General features: G+C 31.8%; 1 protein-coding gene across 2 annotated transcripts in view; it reads right to left on the reverse strand.

Moving 5' to 3' along the window:
• TMPRSS15 (transmembrane serine protease 15) overlaps window positions 1-23,981 on the reverse strand; it is a gene marked incomplete at both ends in the record, with an annotated part of 140,241 nt that overhangs the window by 52,105 nt on the left and 64,155 nt on the right. For both annotated transcript variants that reach the window (XM_081301347.1, XM_081301346.1), the window contains 5 exons: window positions 985-1,117; window positions 2,747-2,857; window positions 12,605-12,745; window positions 14,581-14,706; window positions 17,253-17,342. In XM_081301347.1, the coding sequence (XP_081157473.1) occupies window positions 985-1,117; window positions 2,747-2,857; window positions 12,605-12,745; window positions 14,581-14,706; window positions 17,253-17,342 (601 nt within the window). The remainder of the gene's footprint in view (window positions 1-984; window positions 1,118-2,746; window positions 2,858-12,604; window positions 12,746-14,580; window positions 14,707-17,252; window positions 17,343-23,981) is intronic.

A 23,981-nucleotide genomic window follows, 5' to 3' on the forward strand; every position in this document is an offset into this window, starting at 1 on the left:
CTAGAAGGGGACTGCAAGACCTCATCTTTGTCCTTCTTTGCATTCTAGGTTATGAGTAAAGCAATTTTATTATGCTAAGTGTTCCTTTTATTATATACTGTCTCCCCAGAGGCCAAAGGTGATGGAACTGATTAATTATGAATAACAACCTTTGTGTATGTCAAAATAAACCTTATCTCTTTATAAACTGGTTGTCTCAGGTATATGTAATAGAGATGAAAGTTATCACAGCTTGGTTCTTACCTTTACAGACCTCATAGTTGTGTTATTACTCCCTAAGCAATATATTATAACAACTATTCACACATTGCTTATATTGTATTAGGTATCATAAGTAATCTAGAGATGATTTGAAGTATATGGAAGGAAGAGCAAAGGTTACATGCAGATACTACATTATTTTATACAAGGGACTTGAACATTTTTAGAGTTTGCTATCCATGGGATATCTAAAGATACCAAAAGTTAACTGTATTTCATTTTGTTAAAAATTATAATCTAGAAAAATGAACAATATTCATTTGAAAGTAGGCTACAGAACACAACACATTGTGTATAATATATTTATGTATACTTATTTATGTAACATAAAAGACTATTAGCAGTAGTTATTATTTGAGGATAGGGTTTAGTTGATATTTTTATTTCTTCCTTTCATATATATTTTAAAATTTACAATTTTAATTAGTTTCAAATAAATCCAATTTGATATCAGCAAAAATTTGAGAATTTCTTTTTCTTTTTGGGGGGATGGTATCTGGTATCGAACTCATTCAACTACTGAGCCACACCCCCAGCCTTTATTTTGTAATTAGAGATAGGGTCTCACTGATTTGCTTAGTTTCTTGCCATTGCTGAGGCTGGCTTTGAACTAGCAATCTTTCTGTCTCAGCCTCTTGAGCTGCTGGGATTATAAGCGTGCATCACTGAGCCAGGCCAAAGAGATTGAGAATTTCTAAAAGATAGCTGGGAAGACTTACTTACCCTAGTCCCAGCATCTGACAAACATCATTTGAAATCTGGGTGGTCCAGTTGTCAGCACAAGCTACATGCCATATGCTCTGGATTCTGAACTGCACCAAACCATTGTTGTTCATTGTGCCATTGAAAAGACGCACTAAAGATTCAAAAGATAGAAAGGTGGTTACCAGAGAGTGGAGGATGGATAGAATGGGAAAATGGTCAAAAATATACAAAATTTCATTCAGATAGGAGGAAGGTTTTTGACACCTATTGCACAGCATGGAGGCTGCAATAATGTCCTGGATATTTTCAAAATTCTAAGAAGGAAATTGAAATTTTTCTTGCCATAAAAAATAATAGTTATTTGAGGTGATGGGGATAGGTACATTGGCTTGATTTAATCATTCCACATTGTATACATATATCATAACATCACTTCGTACCCCATAAATATATAAAATTATAATCTAATTTATAATTTTTTTAAAAAAACACACAAACATGACACTCAGATGTATTGAAGAGATTACATTACAGAAAGGGTCACTTTGACCTAGGTTACTAAGAATAAATGATAACATTTAAATAAAATGTGCAATATTCTTAAGATTTGGACTTTAGAGTTTGATTGTAGTTTTCCTTAAGAGTATGTTGAAGGGTGTTAAGTTGGAAACATGAATTTAATTGACTTAATTTTGTTCTTTTATTTAACTAAAAAAAATGGAGGCAGTAGAGATATGCAAGTCTACTGCATATCAGTAAACAGAAAATAAAGTTATTTATAGAGAGCATACCTTGGAAACTTGTCTCTTACACAAAGAAAACCCAAGTTCAGGAAAAATTTTAGACACTTTTCATTCTTATTTCTTTTCCTAAAACCTTTATTTTATTTGCATTTGCTGGTTTGCTCTTTAGTGCTGTAATCTTCCCCAAAGTCTCACCAACATTTTGGTAGAATATTAAGGGTGTTCATGCCTAGGTAGGGACTAGAGGAAACTATGCTAGTTTATCAAATAAGACAAACATCAGCCATGGTTTTTAACTACATATTCAACTTTGTATTTGTTGTTTATATTTTATTCTTCTGAAAAGCATAAGGTGTTGACTTTAGAATTAGACTTAGGTAAAAATATAGTTTTAGCCCTCTTAAGGGTGTGACCTTTTGGCAGCCATATAATTTCCCTAAAACTTAATTTCATCATAGCTAAAGTAGAGTCAGTCTTTATTATTGGAGTGTTTTTACTGGGCTTAGTTAGTCTGTAGAAAATGGTGTGTGTGTGTGTGTGTGTGTGTGTGTGTGTGTGTGTGTAAATATATATGATATGCATTAAATATTTTCTTAGAAATAAAAGTAATACAAAGAAAATAATTTGCTATTTATATTGCTACAGTGATCTCCAAGGGGACTGGGCTGTATGTACAAAGCAAGGCCTCTCTTCTTTGTATGCAATGGACAGAACACACGGTTACTCTAAGTGGGAGTAAGCGTCTGTTTGGTATCTTGAATCTGTGGCGTTTTGCTTATCTATGAGGATTGATTGTTCCAGACTTATTATTATTAAATTTAGCCTAGTTTAAATAGACAAACAAAAAACAGAGGCCAACATATTAACTTTCTCCTAAACCAGAATGGTACAGAAGTGCTAAAATCACTGGGAGGTGTTCACACTCAAAAACATCAAAACACAATGTGACAAGTACAGTCATGATCTCCCTTTCACATTTGTGGATCCAAATACAGAAGCAAAAGTCATATGAGTATTTTCATAAAAACAAGACCTACCACAATGTGTTTCATCTGAGCCATCTGTACAGTGTGGGTGACTGTCACAGAGATTATTCAGGGGAATGCATTCTCCATTTTCACACTGAAAATTGTCTTCCTTGCAGGGCTCTGTGTAGAAAGAATGTTTATTGTACAGGGCAAGGATATTGCAAGTAAATGATTTTGGTATACCCACTGCATTTAGGCCCCTCAAACATCAGCCCGTTGTCACACACATGGCAGAACCATCTTTGACATTAAAAATGCCATACGCTTAGTTAACACAAATTGCTTCACAAATAGTGTCAAACCAATACATCTGATTTCAAGGAAGTGTTCATAAAACAACAGGCATCTCCTTTTCTGAGTTTGTAGGACAGTTCTAAATGTTGTCTAAGAGGTTTTGGATACATGTTTCTTCATCATTTCTGTTAGACTCTCAATTTATGATGGCAAATTATGATAGTACTTGAAAGGAACTGTTTCTGTTTAGAATATAGCTTGCAAACCTATATCTGAGAGCATTAATTAATATTTTATACTATAAAGTGATGTAGTAAATCTACATAACACACAAAACAACAATAACAGAATATCACAAATGGATTGGTCAACTATCGATATTAATCACCTATTTATAGATATTAAAAATTAAAAAATAACCCCAAAGTGGATCACTGTTCTTTGTTTATGTTTTTTTCTGAAAAACTAACAAACAAACAAACTAAAGACTGACTAGCCTTAGAACTTGAAAGAGTGCCCTCCTGTGGGGGAGGAAAGAAAAGTGCCATACAGCAAACCATGTGTGGAATTCCCTAAGGGAACCAATTCATATTGGGTTGCCCAGAAAAAGGAAGTCAGAATCCCACTCCCCAGATAAGTTTATAATACTACAGAACCTGTGGGACAAGTACAAAAACTTTCAGATTTTTTTAAATGCTAACTTTAGTTTGAATACATTTCCATCATAACTCCAGGACATGCATCAATGTGTGTTTGTGTGACTGAATAAATTTTCTATTGTATTCTATCCTATCCTATCCTATCCTATCCTATCCTATCCTATCCTATCCTATCCTATCCTATCCTATCCTATTCTATCCTCTTCTATCCTATCCCATTCTGTTCTATTCTATTCCACTCTATTCTATCCCATTCCATCCATTCCATACCAAAACAGGGAAAGCTGGTGAAAACCAGATAAACTGATTTCATGACCAACTTCTGAAAATTCCCATACTAAACTTAGGTTAACTACAAAATTTCACAGAAGATGATGACTTTAATTTCCTAGGTTTGTGAGAAGAAAGCTGTGTAAATATTGATGATCAATTCCCATGTAAAGAATTTAGAAGTCAGAAAGTTGGTCATCTAAAAACTGGGAAAGATGTGCACATCCCAGGGCAATAGCAGCCTGTTGGGGCAACCAGACTGTAACACAAAGATGTCCAGGACTGGATCCTGGACAGGGGTGGAAGTGGGGAGCCATAGCGATTCAGAATTGTGCAGCATTATAAGAAATGATCTTGGAAGTGAACTCTTTATGTTGTAGTCTGGGGCAAAGAGGGAAATCTCCAAAGACAACGACTATTCCACAACGCCTGAGTTGGAAGATTAAAGAATGTTTGAATTAGATGATATGAACACTTGATGCTATCCTTGATAATATATTTTATTAAAGTTTTCTTAGGTATTCAGTTAAGATAATTTAATGCCTGAAGTAAGCAGAAAAGTGAAGAAATCTGCCTGAAATATCAAGGGGGAAAAATGGGAGATTTTAAATAAAGTAGATGGGAACAAATAAAGATCTCTTTGTCTATACTTTCATTGGGTCAAGTCATTCTAAAAGCCGAATATACAATGTAAGAGATAAAAATCCAATTTGCCATGTTTCCTCATTGTAAGCTCAAGACTTGGCAAAATGACATGCAATAGTAAACTAGTAGATATTTGTTGAACATTAAAGAGACTAATATATGTTAAATGATTGATAGGCTAGAAATCAGCATGGTTGATAAAGTATAAGGTACTTTTTAAACTGCTATTACAAAACTATGTAGTTTTACATTTAAGGCAATTGATTGATGGTAATTTTAGTGACTTGAAAAAATTGATTTTTATAAATTTATAAGGCAAAATTTGTTCATTTAAATTTGAATAGTGTTTAAAATACTGGCTCTGGAATTATATGACCTTTTTCTGAGCTGCAGTTTAGCCATTTTCTTTTGTATTTTTTTGACCTTGGGCAAATAAAATAGTCTTTTTGAGACTCAGTTTCCTAGAATGTCAAATAGGAATAATTATTAATTTTGTCTTAAATATGCCATGAAAGTTAATTTTAAAATTATTTTTGCTTACAAATACAGTGAGTCCTCAATAGATAATATTAATAGCAAAACAGTAATATTTTAAAAGAGATTCTCCTTTTGATGATATTTTAAAGTTAACATTCTCATTCTATGTGCTGGTTGCATTACTTTCCCCTCCAAATAACCATATAAACAAGAAAATATGCCTACTCCTTCCCTACTGGTATCTTGCAATAATAATTGAAGCTATCTGTATACTTTAGATTTTGAAAAATTCTGTACTTTTTCAGACCAAATCTAATTTATCTTATTAAAAAATGTTTTTAGGAAGCCATGGCTGGTTGTTTTTACAAACATTTATACCATGAGGAAAGTGGATTTCATCTCTCAAAAATAATACTATTAGGGATGTTCTTGTAAATGTAATTACTAATTTGTTTCACAAACACATATTTTTAACAAGATTAGTGAGATGACTAATGGACAAAGATTATTACATATTCTACAGGTAGATATTAATACTTTAACTGAAACTATATTTTATTTTTTAGTATTAATTTTTATTCAGAAAACAGGGAGGTATAAAACTGGGTACACATGTTCAAATATGTATATATTCCTTCTTAAATCCATATTTTGATGTATATTATATTTATTTTAAGAAGTTGAGAGTACTAATGCCATGCCCATAATCAAATACCTTAATATGCTTGTAGAATGTTTGTCATCATTAGTTATTTTAAATTATCTCATCATATTTTTCATTGTTTATTAAAATAATTATGTAAAAATGACTCAATGTAATAATTTAATCATTGATAAATTTATGTGTAATTTACTCTTTGACTAGAGTAGTCATGGTATATGTAATTGAAAAAAATGAGCTAAGTAGAAATAAATTCAAATATTGAATACAATTTTAAATGAAAATACATATTATAACTCATTTTTGTGTGTTAGCCAAAGCTATTAGTATTATACCTTATGAACACAGAGAAAAATAACTTGTTTCTGCAGGCTGAATGAATTGATTTTAAAAAATGCTGAATGCAACAAAATAATATATTGTTGCTGAAGTGAACAGAAAGTATAAAATCTGAGGAGAGGTATAAATAAGCTATTTTAAAATTTTTCTTACATGCATAAGCTTGATTTTGATTCTCTGCAACATACAGCAGTTCAGCTTCATTAAGAAGTCTTTAATCCAACAGTTTAACTCTCTCTGGACTCCGAAATCTTATTTCTGATAGTTTTATGTTCATGGTGAGAGAGGGGAAAAAGAAATATTGCTAAGAATCAAATTTCCCCATCTTCTCTTTATGAAGTCTCCCGTAGCCCTGCCTCATTTAGTCAACATATGCTTGACTTTAAATGGCTTTAAACTGGTCTCTAAGGCACATGCCGCACAATCCAGGGAGGACTTCAAATCCCTAAATGTAATCATTTTCCACTTCCAAGTTGCCTGATAGGCAGTACTCAATTCCTTAGACAGATTCTGATTATTAGGAAAGAGCAATGAGTCTACTATTATAGGACAGTTATCTCAATAAAGTACCTGTTATAAATATTTTTCTTGTTCAATATAAGTGGAAATGTTTAAAATAGGATAAGTAAAAGATATAAAATACATTACATGATTATATTATATTTCCATTGAATGCCTTGAAAGGATTTCTAAAATATCTAAGATGGTAAATCAAGCACATAAATACTCAAAAGAATTCACAATACCCTTTATATCTACTTTTTAAAAATGATCACCAGGGTAGAGCATCTGTAATACATAGATATGTGTGCTAATCTCTTTCTATCACCAGTTTGATTATCTTTCATCACCAAGTCCATTTTTTGTAATTGGTTTACAGTCTTTTGGTGTCAAGAAGTCTGATGGAAAAAGACTATACTGATGACAGCTTGATGACCTCTTTTTCTAACAGCATCTATCTCAGCTCCAAGAGGAATTTGAAGCTATAACCTATTTTATTAAATTATATGTTTATATTCTAATTTGTTATACGTGATGGCAGAATGCATTTCATTTCATATTACACATATAGAGCACAATTTTTCAAGTTACTGGTTGCACACAAAGTATTTTCACACCATTCGTGTCTTCATACATATATGTAGGGTAATGATGTCTAACTCATTTCTACCCCCTTGTCTCCTTCTTTCCCTTCCCTCCCCTTTGCCCTATCTAAAGTTCCTCCATTTCTCCCATGCTCCCCAACCCCATCGCCATTACAGATACTTCTCAGAAAAGATTATAGAATCAATCAACAAATATATGAAAAAAAATGTTCAATATTGCTAGCAATTAGAGAAATGTAAATCAAAACTACTCTAAGATTTCATCTTACTCCAGTCAGAATAGAAGCTATCAAGAATACAAACATCAATAAGTGTTGGTGAGGATGTGGGAAAAAAGGCACACTCATACATTTGCTGGTGGGACTGCAAATTGGTGCAGCCAATCTGGAAAACAGTATGGAGATTCCATGGAAAACTTTGACCCAGCTATCCCATCCTCAGTTTATATCTAAAACAGCATACTACAGGAACACAGCCATATAAATGTTTATAGCAGCACAATTCACAATAGCTAAATTGTGGAACCAACCCAGATGCCCTTCAGTAGATGAATGGATAGGGAAACTTTGGCATATATACACAATGGAACCTTACTCTGCATTAAAAGAGAATAAAATCATAGCATTTTCAGGAAAATAGATGGAGTTGGAGAACAAAATGCTAAGTGAAATAAGCCAATCTCAAAAAACAAAGGCTGAATGTTTTCTTTGATATGAAGCTATCACATATAGATCACCCAGTTATGAACATGAATGATTCCATTCTAGCTTCAATCAAGAATTTTTTTTTGCATAATTTATTTCATAAATTACAAAACGTAAATCACTGAAATCTCACTGTACGGAAAAAAAATACAAAGAACCCTTAATACTATAAACCTGGTATCTCTTTTATGTTAAGAGCAATAGATGATATAATTTGGGATTATACTTTGAATAACAATTGTTTGTAATATTTTTTCAAAATATTTGCTATTGTTTTTATTTTATAATAAAAAAATGAATAAAAATCAACAACTGTAGTACTTTTTACTCAAGACACTTGTTCTTATCTTCCTTTTCTCAAGTCATTCTTCTCTTTTAGTTAATTTATTAACTAATTAATTGATTTTTTATTTAATTGATTTAATTTTTTTAATGCATGACAGTGGAATATATTACAATTCTTATTACACATATAGAGCACAATTTCTCATTTCTTGTATATAAAGTATGTTCACACCAATTCATGTCGTTATACATGTACTTTTTTTGCATTACAATTCTTATTACACATATATACCACAATTTTTTATATCTCTGTTCGTATACAAACTAGGTTGATACCCAATTCATGTCTTCATACATATACTTTGGATAATGATGTCCATCACATTCCACCATCTTGCTAATCCCTTGCTTCCTTCCTTTCCCTCCCTCCCCTTCTCCCTATCTAGACTTCATCTAATCCTCCCATGCTCTCCCTCCCTTTCCTACCATGAGTCAGCCTTCTTATATCTGAGAAAACATTTGACATTTGTTTTTTGGGGATTGGCTAACTTCACTTAGCATTATCTTCTCCAATGCCATCCATTTACCTGAAAATGCTATGATTTTATTCTCTTTTACTGCTGAGAAAAGTTCCATTGTGTGTATATGCCACATTTTTTAATCCATTCATCCACTGAAGACATTTAGGTTGGCTCCACAGTTTAGCTATTGTGAATTGTGCTGCTATAAACATTGATGTGGCTGTGTCCCTATAGTATGCTGTTTTTAAGTCCTTTGGGTACAGTCTGAGAGGGATAGGTGGATCAAATGGTGGTTCCATTCCCAGATTTCCAAGGAATCTCCATACTGCTTTTTATATTGGCTGCCCCAATTTGCAGTCCCACGAGAAATGTATGAGTGTACCTTTTTCCCCACATCCTCACCAACAGTTACTGCTGTTTGTCTTCATAATAGCTGCATTCTGAATGGAGTGAAATCTTAGAGTAGTTTTCATTTGCTTTTCCCTGATTGCTAGAGATGATGAACATTTTTAAAATATATTTGTTGATTATTTTTCCAGGTGAATTTCTCTTCTCTTTTAACTTATGTCCTCTCTTCTCATTGGCAAATTAAAATACAAATTTACAGATCTACTATTTTTCTAAAATTGTGTTCCAAGGTGCCTTCAATTTTGCAGATGGAGAAATGCCCTATAATTTATACAAGTGCTTGGATTTATGAATAAATCCACTTACCTATTTTTTAGAGCATAGTATTTTAATTTCAGTTTCATTACTCAGTTCCATTTAAAAACCAGAATATCTCTTTTAAAATTTGGTTTCAGGATAAAAGTCCTTGAAATATGTGGGGATATCCCTTCTCTAGTGGAACAAGTACTAGATATTTGTTTGTACCATTTTATGATACTTTGCAGACCAGAGCACATAATTCTACTGATACATTACTGATACCTGTACTTTTTATAATTTGAAGCAGTATCTTCTTAAAAATTTAGAACTATCACTGTTTTCACATGTTCATCATTAAATGTGAAGCTGGTTCCTTTTTAATACCTGGGGAGAATAATTACTTTTATTTTGCTTAAGAATTCACAAAAATTTCCTTAAAAATGTAAAACTTTAAGTAGGAAATGTTATAACATTAATTTGTGCCTATTACTTTTTTAAAATGAAACACTGTAAGACTTCACAATTTTTCAGGTAATTTTAGTCAGATCCAGAAAGTGTATTATTTTTCCCCATTGTATCTTTCACTGTCAGTTTTAACCTATTCTTTTCCTTTGGGAATATTCATCATTTTCAGATTGTGGTTTGGGGTTATCTCCTGCATGCCTATTGCAAATATTCTTATTTTCCCATATTTTATTGTTTTTGGATTCATCATTGTATTTTTATGTAGCAATTTTTGTGGAAATATAGGTAATTTTTAACCTGAGTCTTTGAATTATACCATTAACCTGAAGATTATGTGGTTCATATTATTAACAAAGACTTCTATTATGCCAGAGAATAATGTGGTAGTGGAAATTTCCCAGGTAATTGTTTTGGCTAAAGACAACCGTTGTTTTCCAAATTTCTGAAGGGAGGCTGTGTTGCAACTGACATTGGAAATAGATGCTAAGCGAGAACTATTCTAACAGGCACTAAAAATTATATACTAATTTTTAAAAATCAGATTCACTATTTAAGGTGTAAAAATAATGATGCAAATGTTTTGCTTTTTCTTTTCTTTAAAATTTATTTTTCTATTAAACAATAAAAACAAATTGGTTTTTATCAAACAATGTAATGGTTTGGATGTGGTGTCCCCAGAAAGTTCATGTGTGAGACAATGCAAGAGGGTTTAGAGGAGAAATGATTGAGTTATAGCCTTGGCCTAATCAGTGGATTAATCCCTGATGGAATTAAATGAAGTGGCAGGGTATAGCTGGAGGATGTGGGAATTGGGGCATGGCTTTGGTGTATATATTTGTATCTGGTGAGCTGATTTTTTCTGCTTTATGATCATCAAGTGAGCTGCTTCCCTTTGCCACACTCTCCCACCATGATGTTCAGCCTCACCTAGAGTTCCCAAGCCCAAGAAATGGAATAGGCCTAAGACATCTGAAACCATGAGCCCATACATAACCTTTTCCTCCTCTGTAATTGTTCATTTTAGGTTTTTTAGTCACAGCAACCAAAAAGCTGACTTAAACAATATCCAAAGTATCTTTTATTTTAAAGTAGTAAAAATTAACTACTAAAATTTTCTCATCTTTCCATTACCTGTGTATACTTTAAAAATATCATCAAAAAATCAAATGATTATCATAAGCTGGATCAACTGTTGAATCAAATTAAAATAAAGGGTACATCTTAAAAAGAAAGAAACTGAAAGTGTAGATAAACTCTTGACAGATAAACATGATTATCATAGTATAATCAGCAGTAACAAAACTATCAAGGGACAGGGTTAATGACTAAATTCAAAATGGCATTCACCAAATTATCTTTATTAATATTTCCAAAGCAGTAATTTAATTTTCTTCTGAATTTTATTCCGCTTATATATATAGACAAATTGTTACTGATATTTTTGTCAATGCATTTTATTCTTTACTATTTAACAAAACATGTCATCTTGTACATTCTTTGCTTTATATGAACTTTTTTTTTCATTTTCTACTTTTCTTTGTTTTTAATTTTTAGATAAATTCTAATTTTCTAAAGACCTTGTGTTCATTTCTTTTGTGCTATATGTTTTTCCATTGGCTTCATTATGTTCATTTATTTCACTAATTGATTACTTTGATTATTTGTGTCACTGTTGTTTGTTAGTCAAAAGCAACTGTTCTAAAACCAATTACAAAATCCAGAGGAAGACTAGTTGATTGGGCAAACTACTCATCCCTAAGTAAATAACTGGTAATAACCAACATTGTGGTTTATTTTCAGGGCCAGAGGGTAGTCCAGGTGAAGATGAACTTTCTGAGCTGCAATAAAACTAAAAAGCAGAGAAGTTCTAGGGATGTGATGAAAGATCTAGGCCATTATGAGTAGAGGAACAGATGAAAACAAATATAGTTGCACAGCAAGATTTAGGATTAGACAATAGGCAAGATGAAGATCAAGCATGCAAACATGTCTATTTTTTTTTAAAGATATTCCAATGAAAGACAAATAGACCAGTCTCCCACAGAGGAAAAGAGAGATGTAGGAAGTAATGTGTATTTTGTATTTCTGATATATTTCTACCTGGAAAGAGCCACTGCTTTGTGGAGCAGTAGCTGTGTAAGATAAATGACAGCCTGAGTTGATTGGCAAAAGTTGTAAAAAAATTCCCTGGAGATTACTGAATGCAAAGAGCTACATCATTGTGTATATGTATGTCTATATCCTCTGTGTGTGTGTGTGTGTGTGTGTGTGTGTGTGTGTGTGTAAATGTCAACTTAAATAAATCTATGCATCTCTGTCTATACACACACATGTAGATCACAAGTTTGTTTGTTCCTGCTGATTGTGTTATGTATATAAAAAAAGTTCAAGATAAGAAAGTTGCACATATCAGAAATATTAGTATTAATTCCTTTATTGCAGCCACCTTATACTGGTTGTCTCTAATAAGTTGATAAGTTTAAATTTTTTAATTGGATGTTGCTGGCATTTCAATAGCTCACTTGTCTGTCTCCCTGATGCTTCTGAATATGATCCTGGCAAGGGAACATGATAAAGTCCTTCCTTACAGGGGCAGTTGCTACACTTTCAATGCTTAACATGACCCTTTTTATTGAGCAAAGTTCAAGACTCTTAGCAAACCAAAGAAATGCAAGTGGATCTGCAGAAAAACAATTCAGATTCCTGTTTTGAACATGTAGATAATGATCATACAGATGAGGAAGGATACATATCTTAGAATACAAACATCTAAGTTGTGATTTAGGCCTTGAAATCTTGTATATTTTCATTTTTATGCTTCAAAAGTGATGGACCTTGTGCAGTTTTGCTTACCTGGAATTCCCAAGTGATAACCAGTGGTGAAATTAGCTTTAAATCCCCCTTTGGCCAACAATAGATCAGTGATGAAAAGCACAGTCATTCTGTTGGTGGTAGAAAACACGTCCTTCACTGGCCCAGCCCCTGTGTACACAGCTGCTCCAAAGGAAAATGAGATAATCAGTGAAACCTTTGACTCTAGAAAGAAACAGACCATTTATTTCACATTCAAGGGCTGGTCATAGGACTACATGCACCACAGCTCGCTCATGAAGCAGCCATATATGAACAAATGTGTGCATTCCTTTATATTTTAGACATTGCTTTCATGAAGCCAGCATCTTTCTCCATCTTTTAAAATGTTACTTGAAGTTCTGAAGCTCTATGATTCCATAATACATTACTCAAAATATTATCTGGCTTAACACCACCACTGTTTAAATAACTTGTTAGCCAAGAAAAATCATCATTTGGCTTTTTAAAAACACTTTTATAAAACAATCGACAGTATAGTCTCCCTTAGTAAATTTTTGTCCACATTTATTTCATATTTTTTTGTAAGTTGAATCATAAATGTAATCTGAAGGATGGATTACATACAATAAATTTCATGGTGGTTTTTAAAAACTATATCCCACTAATCTCTGGACTTTACAGATTTTATAAACACTCTTTACTAAATAATACTTTAGCTAATTAAAAAGATACATTCATTTTTAAATTGTTTTATATGCTAGAAGTACTAAAAATGATTCAGAGAAATCCTACCTACAAATATGAAAACAATGAGCTCTCTCTGGAATTCTTATTTTCTTTTCAATGATTTGTGTAAAGAGTAAAATAAAAAATTTTGAATTTTTATTTTTCTTGGTCATGAGAACACCAAAGTTATTAAAAAGACAATTTGATGTAAAAAGGGAAAAATTCTCAAAATATGTTCATAAATGGGAATATGAAAAGCAAATTTCAAGTTCTCCAGTTCTTGAGTATCTATTCTCCACCAAGGCTTTTGTTATTTATTCTCTCTGTTACTCTCAAATTCCTTTAACAGGAGGCTTACATTCTAGAACTGTGTGAGATCTTTCTGAAGAATCTTTCATGGGCTTGGGAAAGTTTCCTGTGCAGCCTTCACCCATTGACTGCAGTGTTTACAAAACTGTATTCTGATTGCAAGGATATCAGACTGGATTTTAAAGTAAATGATGAAAATGGGTCCAAAGCACACTCAGACAAAACAAATTGTGTTGTCTCATGCATTCAAGCTGACTGACATGCTTCAATATCTTCATAATTTAATATGTGACTTGGCATAAGAAACTCCTTTCTCAAAAATTGGTATTAGTAACAACTATGTTTGACTTTTAATTTTTCCACGTGTATTTTGTGATAAAGCTACAAAAATTTTCTCTAGAAGAGCATACTCCCCCCATATTTTAAAAAATAATATATAATAGGAAAAAAATCAACTTAAGATCAGTTTTTGAGACATTTCTAGATACCTATATAGAAGGAACTAGTATTAGAGACAATGGCAGGAAAAAATAATAATGAATGTAAACCAAAAATAATTAAAATTTTTATGTAACAAATGCAATTTGTTTGGATATTTTGACATGAAATAAACCCTGGGTTTAGGAGTTATTTTTATGCATATCTGATATATACAGAATACATAGAAAACTACATGATAGGTACCTTTAGTGCTTAGTCTCTGAATTATAGGGATTGTTGAAGAAAATTAATGCTAGCTAGTGGGAACCAATGACTCAAAAATATTAATCCTTGTTGGCTAAGAATATTCATAATAAATGTTATTTTGTCACCATTGCAAACATGCCCCATACTGAAAGTTTCACTTAAAACTCAACAAGTTACCCTACTTCTATATTTTCATTTTGTTAGTTGTAAAATGATCACAGCTATTTAGAAGTACTGAGTCAGTGCAATGTCTGAGATGTATGACTTTTACAGTCTTCATATTGCATACATACCCAGGAACAAGGAATCATCTTCTCCGCCATCTCTGATTTCAACTACATCTGCAATATTTTCTAAGTCAAATTCTTGAAAATGAAGTTGTATATTCTTTCCCTCTGGTGCATTTAAATTCCAAACACCTTAAAAATGATAAATAATGACATTTAATTTATAATACACTTATTTTGATTTCCATTAAAAATTTCAGTCTTGAAAATTTCAAATTGCTTAAAATATATATATTTTTTAATTCCAGGAAAACCAACACTCCAAACTTCCTTCTCTGTTTTTCTTTCCTTCCTTCCCTTACCTTTCCCCCCATCCCTTACTTTCTTCCTCCCCTCCCCTTGTCCTTTTCTTGAATTTTGACTAGGAAATATATTGCTTTGGTAAATAATATTTATGTAAACCTTCAGTTAAATTTGAGTTAATTTACCACAATTGTATTTGTTTTATTCTTCTGAAAATACTTTAATAAAATATAGCAAATAGTCATTTACCTACTACAGTATGAAATTTATGGATATCTAAAGGTATTAAGATTGTGATTCATTTCACTTAGTTTTCCACGTCTAAATTTATAAGAAAATTAAATGTTGAAGTGTGATATGATACACAGGACAAGTAAATTTTAACATTTATTTTAAATTTTTTGTGTTTATTATGTATGGTGGTGATCCAATTTTAAGAAAGATACCCAAATTGTCAGGATCTATAAATATTGGTTTATAGATTGATTTCTAAAGTGTTGTAACCCTCAGATTCTGTTCTAAGCCATTTTCTCCCTGTGTAGGAGTGCTTTAATTCAAATTAAGGAATAAAACTTCATGTATTTGTAATGACTTCTAAGTTTTTATTTTCTGCATTGTCATTGGAGAGTAGACAAAGACAAATTTATCCAATTACTGTACATGGATGTACATATCTTGTGTCCAATTAGATCCAAGGAGAATAGAGCATTATTTATTTTGCAAACTCATTTTTCTTCTTCCTATCTCAGTGAATGCTGCCACAGATTCACAGATATCCAAGCCAGGAAGTTCACATTTTCCTGAATGTGGTCTCTCTCATCGCATCTAATCATTTGCTAATGCCTGTCAATACAACTTCATATATCCCTTGAATTCCATTTATTTTTCAATGTCCATTGCTACTGTCAAAGGTTAAAGCACTTCCATCTCTCATTCCCCAATCAGTGATGCTGATGACTCCTCTCCCTTACTATTCTTTTTTGGCACTGTAGCCAGATAGATCTTTCTAAAAGGCAAACTTGATTTTAACACAGTTTTCCTGTAAACTGTTTGAAATTTCCCTTCTGCATCCAAAAAAAGAAATTCAAATTCTATAACATAGTGCAAAATTAATTCACACTTTCCATTTTAGCTGTCATTGTTATTTAATTTTCCTTAGAGAGTCAGAAATAGTAATGGCCTTTTGTGTTTGTATGTAAATACCCTTCCATGTTTCTCCTGCATAATGTCCTGTGTTCACCCTTATTTTAACATTTTATGCTTGAATCATTATCTGATTTCCTACTAGATTATGATATATGTTCCCTGTTTTACTTATTTCAATGCCTAACAAATAAAGCACTTAGTAAGTATTTAGGTGAATAAATAGATACTTTAATTTATTTTGACTAATGTTGTTTCAATGTCCCACTGTTTTTGGATATTTTTAAGATCATTACTTTCTTCAAATGATCTTTAAAAGTTGCCTGCAGTGTGAAGTAGAGATAATAATCTGTTTCCCTATACAAGTCACATTAGATTAATAGCTGTTTATTTATTCATTTATTGGATCAGATAAATATATTTGACTTTTAAAGTGATGCTTTCTTATCTCTTGATCATCTGAAGGAAGAAAGGTTGATATTTTCTAACAATGCATTTTCTACTGCCTTTGGGACTTTTTTTTCATTCTAGTTATAATTCTATAACCAGATTAGCATTCCTCATTAGGCATGATCATGGGACAAAAATGTCTGTTTTTCAGCTCAGATCTACTGAAGCAGGATCTTTGTAGGGTGGGCTGGGGAATCCACATCTTCAGTGCAACAATGAGTTTTTCAAGGTAAAAATATTGACCTGAAGATAGCCTTTGTGCAGTTTTTGCAAATTATTTTCTCTAGAATTTGGGTGTTGCAGCTATTTTCCCTTTTATTTTCTCTTTAATACTGTGAGTCTAATCACATTACTTTGGGTGTCTGCTTGATTGAACTAGTATACATTTACACAATGTGTAAATGTCACAAATGGCTCTTTACTTTTGATATTTTTCTCATTGACTTTGTATGATGAACTTGAAAAATTGTTATGCATGCTAAGACATTATGTGCAGATGCAAAGACAGTGAATAAGAGAGAAGTACCAGGAGTAAGACAGTTCCCTCATTTGTTGGTTTTATCCAACTTTCTAATTTAGAATTATAATAATAGCAACTTTTTCTAAAGAATAATTGTGAGAATTGACTGAAATAGTATTAGACATTAGAACTTTGCCTGGCATGAAATATATAAAATTTAGTGGTTATTTTGATGCTTATTTGTATATTAAGCAATCACATAGGCAGACATGATGGATGTGCCCATGTTTGATAAATTTATAACCTATTTTATTGTTTGAAGAAGTGACCTAAACTTGATATATAAACTATTTACTATGGTCTAGAAAAAAAATGGACTCACAGAAAGCCTGATTAGGGTAGTTGTTTGGGAAGTTCGGAGAGCTGAAGGTTGTATTTGGTTCCCACAGTTCAAAAGGCCCTCCGCAGTCCGCTGGAAAGGAAAGCAATACAAATTCATTAGGAACATAGAGTTTATTTCAGAGAGATAACAGTATATGTCAGGAAATTTCCAGTTACATTTCTTTTAGTACTAATTATGACAGATACGTGGTAGTCTTTGTGTGAAAAAAACTTTGCAACTTAAATTAGGCAAAAATAAAAGTAAATTCATCTCTTAACAGAAGACCTCCTCAAAATCTTTATATTCTTATTGTCTTTGTTAATCTGCAAGATTTAACATAATTTTATTTCCTAAAATTTATTTCCTAAGAGGAAAACCTTTTTGTTAAACATCTTTTATAAATATTCTTCATGAAATAAGACATGAAATCTTTGCTATAGAAAAAAATGAATATTTATAATAGAACAAATCCTATACCTGCCCCTATCTTATGAGAAGGGGCAGAAAATCATCAATCCTGTGTTTCTTTCCTTTCCTTTTTTTTCTTCTTTTGTTTTTGCCTTTTCAGAAGAGTTGAAAGAAAGCCTCACTATCCTGTATATCGAAGCATTTTATGGAAAACCAACTGACACTCTACTTGTTCATAATTTTCATGGGTTGATCTGGCATCCAACATTTTCTGGGATTTAATTTGGAAGTTGATGTAAATTAATTGGAAAAATAGATCATAGATCTTCTAGCCCAGAGTATGACACTTTAGATAGATTAGCTTTATGGTGTTCTTAATATATTTTGTATTATCTTCTTATTTATTGGAAACACATTCTAATGTAATATAAAAATTAACTACTTTAAATATCCCAATTCTACTAATTTTGTTATCATTATTATATGTAAAAAATACAAAATGGAACCAAATTTAAGAATATAAAAAACTAGTGTTAATACATTTTTTATATTACTAAAGGGAGATGATATTGGAATTATTTACTCCTAAAAAATTAGAAATCAGATTATGGGAAGGGTAATTGTCTCTTAATCCTAGTGAAGCACCTCTTATTTGATCTTTTAAAAATATATCATCAGCTTTACTTAGGTCATTTGAAATTCATCTGCCTTATTATGGTTTACATATGAGGTGTCCCCCACAATCTCATGAGTGAGACAATGCAAGAATGTTCAGTGGTGAAATGATTAGGTTATGAGAATCGTAACCTAATCAGTGAACTGATCCACTTAAATGGATTAGCTAGGTGTAATGTAGGCTGGTAGGTTGTGGTTGGAGGAAGTACATCACTGGTGGTATGATTTTGGCTTTATACTTTGTCCCTGGGTCACTACTCTGATTCAATAATAGTATCACTGCCAGACTCTTTAGTTTTGTAAGGGAATAGGACGTGGTGTTATCTTATGTCTTCAGGACCAGGTTTCCCCACACTAAGATTAACTTATAAAAAAATTTTTATAATTATTTATAACTTATAAATAATTTTTATTTCTAATAAAAATTATTAGAAACTCACAACATTTTATTGTTTGTAGAATGCTTCCAGGTACCTTGTCTCATTCATTTGGGGGAAGTATGGTGAATAAAGGGAACATGTGTTGGAGTTACTGGATTAAAATTGTGCTCTAAAGTGTTTGTTTTTGTAAGACGTGGTTTTCTCATAAAATAGATATTAAGTGTTTGTAAAAAATCAGATAGAATTCATTTAAAGCACTTACACATTACCTGGCATACTCGATACTAATTTTCAAAACATCCTTGGGTATTAGGTAATTGCTATTATTATTTCAGCATTATGGCAATCTTAAATTTTGAGATATTCAGTTATTTATTAATGTCATACACACTCTCCCAATGTCAAAGCCAATAATTCAACCCAGTTAATCTCATGCGTATCTCACAATACAATACTATCTCTGGATGGTTTGATTAAACTTTGAATCATTTGAACCACATGATCCAACAGACTGAGTCTCATTAAGTATATGACTTGGTAAGTATGTGACAAAAACAAGGAGGATGGCAAGGAATATGATGAAGAAACTGACTAATAAAGTTAATGAGGAGTAGATCTAAAAGGAAGAAAGTAGTGTACACGTGGCTCTGAAAAGACTTTGGAATCAGAGACTCATAACAATGAATGAGGGCAGGTTCTCCACTAGAAATGAAATATCCTTGATTATGTGGCTCATTGTTTGGCAAAGATTTCTGAAGAGAGATCTGTTACAATTCCATAACCCCTGAATACCCACATCTCATTTAATTTTAATAATTTTCAACTTTCATTAAATATTTCCACCAATCTTCAATGAGATCAGTGAGGAGGTAAAGTATAACCAATGGGACAAAAATTAGAATGCAGTTTGAATACTGGAAAAAGACAAATTTTACTCTTTCAAAAATGTAGCCATGAGCAGGGTAATCAGAGCAGTTTGTGTGTGTGTGTGTGTGTGTGTGTGTGTGTGTGACCATTATCCAATTTTCTATTAAAGGAATAGGAACATTTCAGAATATTATATTGCTTATATAGTGCATAGTTGACATTTTGAAAATGTATTGAATTCACATAGAGAGTACATTACATTTGAAGAAAGATGAGTAAGGAGGACTTTAATAAACTCACAAACAGAGCTAAAAGATGGACATGTGGAATTATAAAGTCTGAAAAGGCAGGAAGTTCACTTACTTAGCATTTCTCCTCTAAACCTAAGTTTTGTAAAAATTCATTCCTTTAGAATACTTAAGAAATATACTTTGAAATACATTTGAATTATAAATTCACATCAAATAACTGACCAGTAAGATATCTCTGGTCCTTGTCCTGATAAGCTATTTCAGTTACTCTTTGCATATAAATGAGTGTTAGTATTGACTACAGTCCTTTAAGGCATTCTAAATAACATGATACAATTTAATTTCATGGTAGTGATGCTATAGTGGAGACGGGGCATGTGCTCCTTAGCAGAGGAACAAAAGATTCATAAATCATAATTCCAGATATCACAGTCCTGCTGTGTTATTCGCTAAGCCAGGCCCACCGAGGCAATGAAAGCAAAGTAGCCTGTCTGCTGAAGGAAATTCTATTCATTTCCAGTGTTCAACTCTTTAATTTTTCCTATTCTAGAGTTTTTGTCTCAAATATTTGTACTCTGATTAGTTTCTACTATGCCAATAAGGATTTTCACTGCATATACTATGTAAATAACATGCAGCATTTTGCAAAGTAATTGTCAGGACAGATAATCTCCTTGGGGCGTGGCATTTTAAATCCATGTTTAAGCTTTGTCATTCTTGAGAAATGTGTCAACATGGAAGCATGTGTTATAGGGTGAGAAGGAAGAGAGCCTAGCTTTCTTCTTTATAATAATAAGAGGATCTTTATAATAAGAGGGTCCAAACTAAAGATATCCAGGGGAAAACAAGAAATAAGAAAATGGTTTCAATCAAAGGTTTTCAATTTGTCTTATTATGTGAGGGTCATAATAGATGTTGCTTGAAATATAATACCTAAGATTGATCATTATGTTACAATAGGTTAGTTTTCAAAGTCAGGAGTTGTTTTTTATTATTATAATAATAGGTAACAAATCCTTTAATATCATAAATAGCTTCTTATAAGTCTAAGTTGCAATCCAAAATGAAATCTCATTTAATATTTTGCTTTAATTTATCAAAATTTGTATTTCCATTAAGTTATTGTGATTAGTCATAAATCCTTTTATTAATTTTGTGATGATCAAGTTTAGGTTTTCTTTCCAAATGGTCAACATTTTATTTGTTATTAATAGATATCTAACCAATGATAGCTCTAAAAGTTAGTACACTTGTTTTAAAAATAAGATGAATAAAACAAAATAGATTAGTTAAAATACTTGATACAGCGTCTTTAAGTGAAGTTAATGTGGAATTTGATGGAGGTTTGATTCTTAAGTAAAAACAATGTTGTGAAATGATAATGATGTGCTGAATAGGCCATCAACTACAAGAGCGAGAGGTACTAAGTTATTTCTAGATGAAAAACTCAAGGTAAATTATTTAAATCTAAATATTGTGGCATGTCAATCAACTTTCCAAACTTAACTTTTTGTGTGTATTTGGAGATTAAAAATGGTTAAATATTGAGCAAATAAAGGAAAATACTGAAATAAATAATGAATAAGTAGTGAAAAATATTGCTTGATATTTTTCTTAAATTAGCTTTATGAATAAGTCAGAGAATAAAACATGGATTTCTTGTTGAATACACTTATTATATTTAGTAGGTATTTTGTTGTGTATCATCAGAGTACCTTACCAAGTTGGTATGATGGTTGTGCAGTAGAATGTTTGCTTTCATAAACATTTAATTTGTGCCAAAGTCATAGGCACAATTGTGGAGTTGACGTAACACCAAGTGAGTAAAGTCACAAAGTGGAAGAATCCCTGCAGTTAGGAAAAATAAACTCACATTTCCCTGAACTAGTTACAATGTGGAACCCTAGATTCAGGGAAGAAGCTGAGTTTTATTATTCCCTTATTTGTCTGGGATTATTATTTTTTTATTTAAACGTTCTAAAAGAGATGACAAAAAAAAAAGTCTATTAGCCAGCAACCATGGTTTCCTTTTATTTTTGCTTAAACAAATCAGTGATCTGGAACCAGAAAAGCTCTGTTCAAATAAGAATTTCACTGAACCAACTGCAAATAGCATTAGAATGAAATTGTTCAGAAGGCACTGAATGGTAATTAACATTTTCTGCTGTGCTAAACATTGTCTTAAAGTGAACTATTTGGAAATTGAAACAAGTACTGTGGATGGATTCTTAGTTTGTATGTTAAAGTCAGGTGGGTTATTCTACCATTATAGTTTTCTAATATTAAAATGTGTAAATGATACCAAACTGCCACGACATCTGGGTGTTATCTATTTTCTTTCTGACTTAGAATAGATATGAAGATAGTAAAGTACACATAGATAAATATTTAACATGGGAACCCATTTTTAAAGTTTTAGCTACATGTATGATATTTTCAACAAAAGTTTTCTCAAATTTATATTTTTGTTAATGATATTTTGCTATGTCTTAGATATTGAGCATATGAAACTGGTATTTACTTCCACAAAAGTTTTCTTAACCATTGATCAATGAATAGAGGGACAGACTGACAGGATTAAGGGGAAAATCTATTGTTTAGAGTGATTGCATCATTGGCAACATTGAAATAACAAAATGTTGTAACTTTTTTTTTTTTTTTTTGGTACAAGGGATTAAATTTGGAGCACTTGACCTCTGAGTCATACCTCCAGCCCTATTTTGTATTTTATTTAGAGATGGGATCTCACTGAATTGCTTAGTGCCTTGATTTTGCTGAGTCTGGCTTTGAACTCAGTCCTTCTGCCTCAATCTACTGAACCGCTGGGATTACAGGAATGCACCGCCGTGTTCAGCAAAATATTGTAATATTTAGTCTATAGGAATTACTTGTGAAACCAACAATGATTTTAAAGATTCTGAATGCTTAGTGCCACAAAACTCAAATTATTGTTGGTATTTTCTCTATATCTACTCTGCCATCATTTCCAAACTTTAATTTTGCTATTAAATTTTTGTTTGATAAAAGTGTTTGTGTCACCAAAAGAAGATTATAGCCAAAATAATGAGAAGAAGAGAAGGTTTAGTCCATGTTTATATATTGATCATCAATTTATGTTGTATTAGGAAACAGTTGGACACTAGTGAAATAAAGGTGAATTAGATGTAGAGTTTAGTGTAAAGAAACACACTTCTCATCACAATTTTATGGCTAATATTATCACATGAAAATACATGGTATTTTCTCTTTTTCTTTCGGCTCATAAGGGTCATTCTGTTTTTATATGGATGTTTCTTTAATATATTCTCTTAGGTCACATTCTCTACCCTCTACCACTTTTTTCATGTATTAGGCAGATGTGCTAATCTAAGATTTAAGTATTTATTTTTATACTAATTTTTGAATATCGATGCTTATTGATACATGTTACATTTCTTATGCAGTGTTTTTTATGTTATGGATATTTATAATTTGAATGAATGTTTTACAATTGTGTAATAACACATTTAAAATTGTTATTACACAAGATGGCAAGCGGAAAAGAGCTTTTTGATGGAATGTGAGTACATATTCAATATGGTGGCTTGAGTCCAGTAGGACAGTATAGTTAATCACCAATTTAATGGAAGCTTATTTATTACATGTTCTCAAACTCCAGTCATTAAACTTTATAGTCTTTGACTTGTTGAAAGTACTGTTGTAAAAGCCTTATTTATTTATTTTTTTAACTTGAAGTTGTAAGCAAATAAATAAATAAATAAATAAATAAATAAAGTTTTGAAAATGAATGTGATATTTCAAGGATATTTAGAAGTAATTGTGAAATGGAATAAATGCCATGTTTTGGGGCTCAGATTCATGACAGAATAAAATATCCATGAGGTTCAATTCAAACAAAGCTACGAACTATATAAGCTCCAACCAGCACTATTGAAAGAAAAAAGGAATGCTTTTGCATAAAAATAAGGGTGTGGTAAAAATATTCTAATAGAAGGACAGTGGGTGCTTGATATTACTTGTCATTAACTGGGTCTTTTTTTTTTAATCTGTCAAATCCCATAGTCTGAAAATAGTAAAATGATTTTGTCTCCTTTGACATGAAAGAATAAGATGAATGGTAATGAGTTTTTCTCTGAAATGTCATGTTT

Source organism: Spermophilus citellus, assembly GCF_964194105.1.
Source record: "Spermophilus citellus genome assembly, chromosome: 7".
NCBI classification, from domain to species: domain Eukaryota; kingdom Metazoa; phylum Chordata; class Mammalia; order Rodentia; family Sciuridae; genus Spermophilus; species Spermophilus citellus.